At 41.4% G+C, this 10,287-nt stretch overlaps 1 protein-coding gene across 1 annotated transcript in view; it reads right to left on the bottom strand.

Moving 5' to 3' along the window:
- Nucleotides 1–7,273: 7,273 nt before the first annotated feature.
- LEKR1 (leucine, glutamate and lysine rich 1) overlaps nt 7,274–10,287 on the bottom strand; it is a 210,991-nt gene continuing 207,977 nt past the window's right edge. Inside the window, exon 12 of the mRNA XM_030887649.2 lies at nt 7,274–9,325. Within this exon, the coding sequence (XP_030743509.1) occupies nt 8,918–9,325 (408 nt within the window). The 3' untranslated portion in view covers nt 7,274–8,917. The remainder of the gene's footprint in view (nt 9,326–10,287) is intronic.

The raw sequence follows: 10,287 nt of genomic DNA, 5'->3' as shown, positions 1-10,287 counted from the left end.
GTCTGGGGGCATCACGTAATGGAATAAAATGCTAAGGTTTTATAAACTAGTAATTATTTCCTTTAATTCATTCATTTTCCTGGAGTGATAGGTTCACAATCAACTGGTAAAAAAAAGAGGAATTTGTGAGGGCACTGGAGCTGAGCTGTTAAAATGGGGCGACAAATACGGGCATGTGCCCCAGCACACCATTGATTTTAGGTAGGAATTGAGCATGGCCAGGTTATCCCTATTGAATACCAGTGCACAGATCTTACTTGTGGGATGTAGGAGGCCAACACTAACTTTGTGAGCAGTGCTTCTCATACGTTGACGTGCATATGAATCATCTGAGGATCTCATTAAAATCAAATTCCATTTAGCAGGTGTTGGTGTGAGGCCTGAGATTCTGCATCTTTCACAAGCTCCTGGCCGATGCTGATGCTCTTGGACCACAGTCTGAGCAGCAAAAACAGAACCCCGACAACCCTGCGCCCGGTAAGAAATGAGATGCATAGGCAGAGTTGGACGTTCAGGCGCAGAAGGAGCTATGTGAATGGGAAACTGTTCGCTTAGAAGGGAGCTGATCACCTCCTTCTGTAAAATTACAGGTCCAGGCCTCTTCAGGACCCCACGATTTACAGATTTTTGAGTTAACTTTCATTTTCATTTTGGCTATCGCCTATATTCCCTCCCCCCATAAATGGTTAGCAAAACTCAGAAAAGTTTCATAGCATGGGATTACTCACAAAGAGTCCCCAATTACTTATGCTCTGCAGCCTTTAAGCCAAACTCTTTTTCCATAATTCTTAAGAACACTTTTCAGTTTTGTACTTTAAATTTAACGATTTAAATTCATTCTCTTATAAGAACGAAATCTATAGTTACCTGTCACATGAATAAAAAACATAGATCTTATTATTCTACAGTCACCCTGGTGGCATAGTGGTTACACTGCAAGGTCAGCAGTTCGAAACCACTCCCAATCCATGGGAGATAGATGAGGATTTCTATTCCCTAAAGAGTCGCAGTCTAAGAAACGCACAGTGGCAGTCCTGTCCTGTAAGGTTGCGATAAGCGAGAACTGACTGATGGCAGTTGATTTAATTCTTTCGCATTTTTTCAGAAAAACTATTTATGAAAAAGAGGAGATATTTTAAATGAAATCAGTCTCATAAAATGTCCCCCTGCTAAGGCAGCCATGACTGCTAATGGTTTTTAATGGCAGCCAGCTGGCAGCTAATTCCATTCCATCTCTGAATAGGAGCTTGAACGGCTGCCTCTTATTTACTCTCAGTAGCAGCATTTTCACTCAGAACTTACGGCATCTTACCTGAACTACTATATTAACCTACCAACTGGGTGTCATCTCTAGTCTGTTCACATCACAATCACTCCAATGCCAAGGTCTCCACATTTCAACCAAGTGCATGCCAATTCCAGTCAAAGGCCTGCGGTGTCCTCTTACTCAACACCCTCATTCTTTGGGGTCAATGTACCTTTTCAGGTTCCTACAACATAACATCCCTCATTGAGTGTTCTCTGTATGTCTCATATCTGTGACTCTGTGTGTGTGTGTGTGTGTGTGTGTGTGTATTCCTCCTCCTGGAATGCCTTCTTATCCATTCAAGACCTATTGGAAATGTCAATTCTTATTGGAACTATTTCCTTATTCAAGCCAGGAGCTGAACTCATAATACATCACTCTTGATTCTTATCTTCTTAACCCCTCTGTCCTAGATAGTAGTGTCTTCATATACATTCTCTCTGCCTCTGACAGTAGAATTTTTGGGGAGCTGATATATGTCTTAATTATCTGCAGTCTGTGAGTCTCTTGAGTCATTACTTAACAATAAAGCTATATTATCCATTCACTTATTTCTTCAACAGATAGAGAAAATTGAAAAAGCACTGTTACCATGAGCACCACCTTGGAAATACCACCAGATTCGTTCGTCATGATTTGGAGACCATTCAGGTACATATAGTGCACACTGTTTTCTTAAAATAGGAAAGGATCCAATAATCCATAATCATTATGAGAGCTATGAACTTTGGGCACACACCACATTGATTTCCTGTCCTCTATAAAAGCAGAGGTTAACAGTTTGGAATTTTCAGCTGCAGTTCATTAACCCTTTTAGGACACTAGGTTGATCTCTCAGTGCAATATTTTAATAGTCAAAAGAATTTTAAAAGACAAAGCTTAAGAAAACTCATTTTATAATCAAGTTAGCTATAAGTGATTTGTAATATTACAAAAATTTAGATTAATGAAACATTAAAAGACCTCAATCTTACATTTTAAAAAATACTAATGTCTTCCAGTCAGTTTCATTGCCAGAAATATAAATTTTAAGCAGTTCTGACCAACTATAAATATAGTAATTTGACTAGGCATTTAAAAATTGCTTCAGAAAACTGTGGTAGCCATTTACATTTCCCACCTTTATCCACAAATACTAGTTTACATAGTAAAACAAAGCTTGTTATAAATTTCAAAGAAATATTTTCTTCAATATTATTTTCTCTTGACACATGTCAAGCCTTTTACTGAGGTAATAGAAAGAATCTATCTCTAGAGACATTAAAATTGTTAGACTCAGTATCTTTTATATATACAGCATCTATTATATACCTGATTGCTGAAGAAAAAAATGGATGCATAAGCAAATGTGGTGAAGAAAGCTGATGGTGTCCAGCTATCAAAAGATATAGCGTCTGGGGTCTTAAAGTTAAATAAGTGGCCATCTATCAGGGAAGCCCACATGGAAGAAGTACACCAGCCTGTATAATCATGAGGTATCAGTGGGATCAGTGATCACGTTGGGAAGGTTATTAGAACAAAGTGTTCTTGAATTTAGGAAGTGCTTGAATAGAGACCCAATGTCCATTTGCTACCTTAATACTTAACATTTAAACATATTTACATAGACCCATACCCCTATCGTTATATATTAACATATTTACATATGTACCTGCCTATATTTGTACTGCTATAATTGTCTTTTGCCTTGTAGTTCTTTCCTCTGTTTCCTTTTACTTTCCTTTGGTCCCATTACTATGTTCGGCCTTCATTTGGCTCTCAGTAATCCCTCTCGGTTACATTGCACTTGAGCAAACACATAGCTTTTCACTCACTGTCATGGAGTTGATGTGGACTCATAGACACCCTAGGGACAGGGTAGAACTGCCCCTGTGGGTTTCTGAGACTGTCACTCTTTCTGGGAGTAGAAAGCACTGCATTTCTCCCGCAGAGCAGCTGGTGGTTTCGAACTGCTGACCTAGCTGTTAGGAGCCTAACTCGTACCCCAGTGTGCCACCAGAGTTCCAGCACATAGTTTAAAGCCTGCACTACTCAAATGTACTAGGAGGAAATAAATGTAAATATCAATTCTGTTCATTCATGGAATGACTTTTCTGTCATAGTGATTCAGTCTAGAATTACTCATTGTAATGCAAAAATGTAACAAGAAACTCAGAACCCAGGTTTTGTACTGATAGTCTTTATGTTAATTTTAAAAAAGCTAATGTATGACTTTCTTTACAGATTTAAATATACTCATAATTTAGGAAAAAGTCAATAACCTTTTCTATCCCGATTTTCTCAAGAGAGGGTGGAAATTTCAAGACTGTGGAAAAGGCATTTGTAACCTGATCCAAAAAACAGGTGCTGCGAAATACCTTCTTATGCCTTCACTAGTTTTGCCATCCGCTTTATGCCACGAGCGCTTGCAATTCAACCACGCCGACAACAGATCGGCGAGAAAGGCATCTGGGGAGGCAGCCCTCCCAAAGCGTGGCACAGAGAGCTGGCTTCACACTCGATGATTTTAGACGGGGCAACAATGACCATCACTTATTTGAACAGATATGCCTTTATTTTACAAGTACGTTAGAAACAAAGCAGCAAATACAACTCATGAGTGGTCATTGCTCTTTGGGTACATTGATATAACAGCCTCAACAAGGATCTCAAACACGAATCGTCATGAAGATGGCACAGGGCTGGAAAACACTTAGTGGGGTTACACATATGAGGGGGCTTCAAAGAGTTTGTGTGAACACGAATTTTATGGAAATAATGGAATTTTCCCATGAGCTTTGTGAAGCCCCCTCACAGTTCACCATGAGTCAAGACCGACTCAGTGACAAAGAACAATGGCAAAATAATAAGGATGATGATAATTATTTGGGTCAAATTTCATTTTCACATCGATTTAAATTTAGAAACCCTGTGAATTTAAAGAAAAATCAATATGATGGAACTCAAAAAAAAGTTCACGGCCAAAGAGAATTTCTCCACAAATTTTGTGAAGGCCCCACATATCGTGTCGAATAGACGGAGATGATGGAGGCGGCGGCGGGGGACGCCCTGGTCAGTGGGGACGCGAGGCAGAAAGATGGGGGTCACGTGACAGAGGCTCTGGTTCTAGATCCATCCCCATCTAGTACTATGACCTTAGCTCTGCTACTTCTTTGGGCCTTCTCCGTGTCTGTAAAGAGAAGGTTGTACACCTGCAGCCAGGCGTATACAGCGCAGGCATCCTTCCGGGATGCTGTGCTCCCTTGTCAGAGGCCACTACAGGGACCACTCGTCCCAGGGAGATGAAAGGCAGCATCCCAAAGTGAAACACAAGACGTGCGCACCCAACGAGTCAGAGGAGGCAGCGGACCTCGCAGGGCAATTATTTTTAAAACAAGTCACTTTATTGGCATACACTTCACATATAATTTTTAAAATTATTCAATCATGTTAAGAAGAGTGCAATTATCACCACAACCAATTTCAGAACATTGTCTTCTTTCTTGTTCTCATTTTGTTAGCTCACCATTTCCCCCATCCTCCCCGCCCATTCATCCAGGGACTATCTCTACAGATGTGCCAATCCTGGGTTTCATATACAGAAAATCATACAACACAAAAAGCAGAAGTGAGTAAACAAAAAGCAACAACAATGACAAGGCAACCTCAGTTGAGAAGCAGGAAGTATTAAAACCTGAACCAAATTTAAAGTCGGTCAAAAAGGAGATCAAATGATAAAGTGTTACATTTTTTAAAGATCATTTTATTGGGGGCTCTTACAGCACTGATAACAATCGATCCATCAATTGTATCAAGCATATTGGTACATGTGGTGCCATCATCATTTTCCTAAACATTTACTTTCTATCTGAGCCCTTGGTATCAGGTTTCTCTTTTTTCCCTCCTTCCCACACCCTCCCACGAGTGGGAAAGTGTTAACGTTTTCCCCTAACTCCCTCTGCCATAACCAGCTTTAGGATGTGCTCTGTCGGATAGCAAGGCTGTTCACATCCTTGGATTGTGTTCAGAGACTTAATCCACATGGGATGCTGCGATTGGATCTGGGGCTTCTCCTGTCACCCACGTTGTTGCCAGGTGCCTTCCAGGTGGTTCCGATTCATACAGAGCCCGTGCACAACAAAAGGAAACGACGCCCGACCCTGCGCCCTCCTCACAATTGTTCTTAAATGTGAGCCCATTGGTGAAGGTACTGTGTTGACCCACCTTGTCCAGGGTCTTCTTCTGTCTTGCAGCCCCTCCACTTTACCAAGCCTGATGTCCTTCTCGAGGGACATGGTCAGAGTACGTGAGACCGAGTCTCCTCCTCCTTGCCTCGAAGGAGCATTCTGGTTGTACTTCTTCCAAGACAGACCTGTTTGTTCTTTTGGCAGTCCACGGTACTTTCAATATTCTTCTCCAGCACCATAGTTCAAATGCATCGATTTTTCTTTCATTTTTCTTCTTCAGTGTATGACTTTCACATGCAAATGAGTCAATCGCAAATACCATGGCTTCAGTCAGGCACACCTTAGTCTTCAAAGTAACACCCTTGCTTTACAATACTGTAAAGAGGTCTTGTGCCACCGATTTACCTAATGCAATGTCACATATTAGTCTGGTAGGCATGGTTCGGCCTTGGTGAATGAGTGTCATTGAAAGTTTTGCCCTATCACCAACCTCCATTGTTCGTATCACACTCAGCCTTCTTCACACTAGGTGTTCACAACTTACGCTCTCTTACCATTTCTTCCTTCTGATTTGGATTTTATTATTTGTAATCCTTGGATCACACAGGCTAGTGTCCTTCTTCCATATGGCCTTAGTTGACACCTCATTTAGATGGCTACTGCTTTGAAGACAAGCCTTTAGGACCCCAGACCCTATTCTATCTGATCACTGGGCACCATTTGGTTTCTTCGCCACGTTTGCTGTAGCACTGATATCTTCAGTGCTTTCTTCATGAGGGCAAGTATCAAGCATGTCATAAGAACGATTGTTACGACTGTCCATGTCACAAGAATGAATTGTTCTTAGATTGGCGCTAGAATTAAATGTGATCCCCAAATCTCTTCATATATTTTTGTATGTCTTTAGGTATGTCTCTGGTATACTTTAGAGACATCATTTTCATTTTATGATAAAGAACATTATAAATCATTCTGCTGAGGCATAAAATAATTCTATTTATAGTGTCAATAATTTAGCCACTGGTATAGAATTTAAGACACTATTGAGAAAAGGAAATTATACAAGTATAGGCTGGCTTCAGATTACAATACATGAATTGTTGACGTGTACAGATTAAAAGCTTAAGTGACTGGACACTATTTACACAAATAATGGGTTGGTTGGTGATGGGGCAAACTTTTAATAACACTTATTCCCCAAGCAGAACCCCAACTACTAGACTGATACATGTCATAAGCAAGCAAGCAGGCCATTAAAATAGTAAACATGTGGCAATCCCAAGCACCAATCATTGGGTACCCTCAAAGCAAGAGATCCAAGGCAAAGTCCAACAACCACCAATTCCATAACCTTGGGGTCACAGTCCTCTGTTCCTTCTCATAGTAGGGTGTTTCAGCCTTGTCCAAGGGAATAGTTTGGTTCATTAAACCTGCCACAGGTGAGGTTGAGGTAAAGCCTAGTTCACTTAGTGGAGTTTCCACATCAAATTCTTCTGGTGTGGCCTATGAAGAACACAATGTACTTCAACAGGACAGAGTCTAAAATCCAGTAATCTACGGCACACACCTCAGTTGCCAAAGGATGGGCAGAAACTAGGTCACAAGTGTTCAACTAGAAGCACAGTACTGGGCATGTTCTCCCTTTGGGCTTTTTTTTATTTTTAAAAGATCATTTTATTGCGGGCTTACAGCTCTTATAACAATCCATACATCCATTGTATCACGCATATTTGTACGTGTTGCCATCAATATTTTCTAAACGTTTACTTTCTATTTGAGCCCTTGGTATCAGCTCCCTTTGGGTTCTATATAAGTATTGTTAAACATTTTTTTTCTGGCTAGGAGGTTGCTCCACCCACTTTATCCATCACTAGAAGTATATGCCCTGCTCCCCCATCTTGACTTTGATTTCCAGTAATCTTTGCTCTTATTACTTCTTGTAGGGGTGTCTGTTGAATGGCAGCAACTGGCTGGTCTTCTCCCTCTTCCCCATCTTGAGAAACTGACCCCCACGGAGATGAGGTCTTCTACCTGTTGAATCGTTTTATAAAGGGGGTGAGATGGTCATTTTGTTGTTTTAGGTCAAAACCTTTACTGGTAGATGAGACCAATCCTTTGAAAGATTGGAGATACACTTGGTTTGGCTTAAGAACTTTATTATTTTTCCCTCCCAAGTGGATTCTCTTATCAATAATGCCACTAAACAGTAGAGGATTCTGTGTGTCATATTGTATGTGTTTGTAACATTTTAATCTGACTGGATGTCCGTGATGCAGTCAGATGGAGGATTTAAGTAAAGTCTGTCTTACAAGAAAAGTACACTTTTATTAGATGGAGAAACAAAAACAGACGAACAGTCCTGTCAGGAAAAGAGCTGGGTTTTGAGAATTGGGCAGGGCCTGGACTTTTAGCTACAAAACAGCTGATCTGGTTTTTCCTTTTCTCTGTTCACTCTGAAAATAGAACTCATGTCAAACAGTTGCCCATTTTCAAGGGTAATAAAATTTGAATCCTAACCCCACTCTTTGGGCCTTTATTAAGTTGACTTGAATTCAGGAGGTCACAAGTTCAAATCAAAGCCTATAATCAAAAAGCATCCCATGTACAAAATCGATATCCAGTGATATTTTCATGGCCAAGCTCTTTGTTTCCTAAAAGAATCTTATAGGATGAAAAAGGAAGTAGAGTCACTTTTTCTAGTCTGGAAGGTCTCCACTCCCAAGACGTTGCCTTCCTGAAGACTAGCTGTCAATCCTGCTGCTTGAGCCTGACAAGGACTTGGAGAAGGAATTTGACTGCGAGGTGGGACAGAGAAGCTGCTGTTGCTGCTGCTGAACACGCCACTGGGCAATAGTTGAACTAAGCATGTTGGAAATGATCTAATTAAGGACTAAAGTACTTTATTTTTCCTTCATTTGGAATATTTATTATAACTATTTAACCTATGTGGCTAAACAAACAAATGAACAAACACCAACAAAACCAATACAATCTTTTCTTCCTTTGTTTCTTTTTCTATTGTGGAAGTGCATCTACTTGCGAGGGTGCAAGAGCATTTAAAAGACCCTGTCTGCGACGAAAGTTAGCTGTGATCTCTAAAAGAGCATATTTATAGAGCACATCCAAGCATAGGCAATGCAGATGCATAGACAATGTAGAGTCCACCCTCTGGGCTAGTTAGCAACAACTTGATTCTTTGTTGCAATTTCAAAGGCCTGTAGGAAAATCTAAACTCCCAATTATACATATATCTATATATAAATAATTGTTAAAAGTACCATAAAAGTCTCTCTTTAAAAGTACCTATAGAGGTGCCTTTCAAGCCCCATTCTTGATCTGTGGCAATAACTTGATCTTTGGCCTCCTCAGTTACAAGGGTTCTATGGCTTTCTGCAGAAGACTGCAGGCTGTGTGGACCTGCCTTGGCCTCCTGCTGCGGGGTCACTCATTGCTGACTCATCCTCCTTCGAAGAATGGCCACCAGCCTTTGTCGGGTGTCACTCACTGAAGATGCCCGGCCCCTAGGAGGATGTGGGTGAGGGAGAAGAGGCAGAGCGGTGCTGCTCATTCTCTTGGGCCCCTCTGGGGAAAGGGTGGGCTTTGCCACTTGTTGCAGGCAAGGGGTTTTGATACCTTTTTCAGAGTTCGGTCTTGCTAGGCTCTTCTCTCCATGCTTACTGGCTGCTACAGCAGGGGAAGGCAAGCTGCCCTGGCTGGGGGAACAGGGTGACAGTGGTAATCTTCCATTGAGCTTCGTAAGCGCCAGGAGCTGCTCCCTGGCAAGGCTCAAAGCCTCTGTCAGTTCAAAGCGCTCTTCACACTCTCTGCGCACTGTTTCCTGGAGAAAAGTGTTCTGAAAATAGAGGGGGCGGAAAATCAAAGCACCTTTTAGTTTAAACAGTGTAACAAACAGTTATTGGCAATATAAACTGAGGATTGAACTGGAATTGAACGGTATTCTTTGATTGCTTCTGCAGTTACTGGACCACATGGGGCAGATATGGGCAAACAATGTTTTAACCAAACATGTGGCTCAACCCTTTTGGTGGCCAGAAGAGGAACCAAGAACCAGAGAGAATGAATGACCGCAAGGTTGTTGACCTCAAGTGGTGTCAGTGGGCTGGAACCCAAGTTTTCTAATGCACACTCACACACACAGACACACACACAGACACACACACACAGACACACACACACACTTTCACGGAGTTGATGCCGACTCAATCTATAGGACGCAGCAGAACTGTCTTTGTGAGTTTCCAAGAATGCAACTGTTCATGGGAGTAGAAAACCCCATCTTTCTCCTGAGGAGTGGCTGGTGGTTTCGAACTGCTGACATCGCGGATTAGAGCCCAAGTAACCACTGCGCCTGCCACCAGAACACTCCATGACTTGCCTATGGTAAATGGTAAATGCCTACTAGGCCAATAAGTGTATTTTCCTACGGTGCCTCTGAGTCCGGAGGGACATTGAAATGCACACAACAGGTAAGATTGCTTGAATTCGAAACTTGAAACAATAATACCTCTATCAGCTACAGTATTTAAACCACAAAACCAGACACTTTCTGCGATACTTTCCAAAAGGAATTTAAATCTATCCACTCTTTGTTATTCTGTAAGCTCTCTCCCAAAGGTCAAGAACTCTCTTCGGCAATCGCTGACCAAGTTACTGAAATGACAGTGGGTATAGGTCCAGGCTTCAAGAAGCTTGTAGCGTTATGCGTTTGAGTGGAACTTCCTGTTACAGCCGAGTAGACTCTAGATACTAGGGTACAGATTATGGGTTTAACATGAAAAAGGACTTTAAAAAAAA

The sequence above is a fragment of the Echinops telfairi genome, unplaced genomic scaffold, assembly GCF_000313985.2.
Source record: "Echinops telfairi isolate 266 unplaced genomic scaffold, ASM31398v2 ScPeMD7_7420;HRSCAF=8458, whole genome shotgun sequence".
Taxonomy (NCBI): domain Eukaryota; kingdom Metazoa; phylum Chordata; class Mammalia; order Afrosoricida; family Tenrecidae; genus Echinops; species Echinops telfairi.
This window is presented reverse-complemented; position numbering and strand designations above follow the sequence as displayed.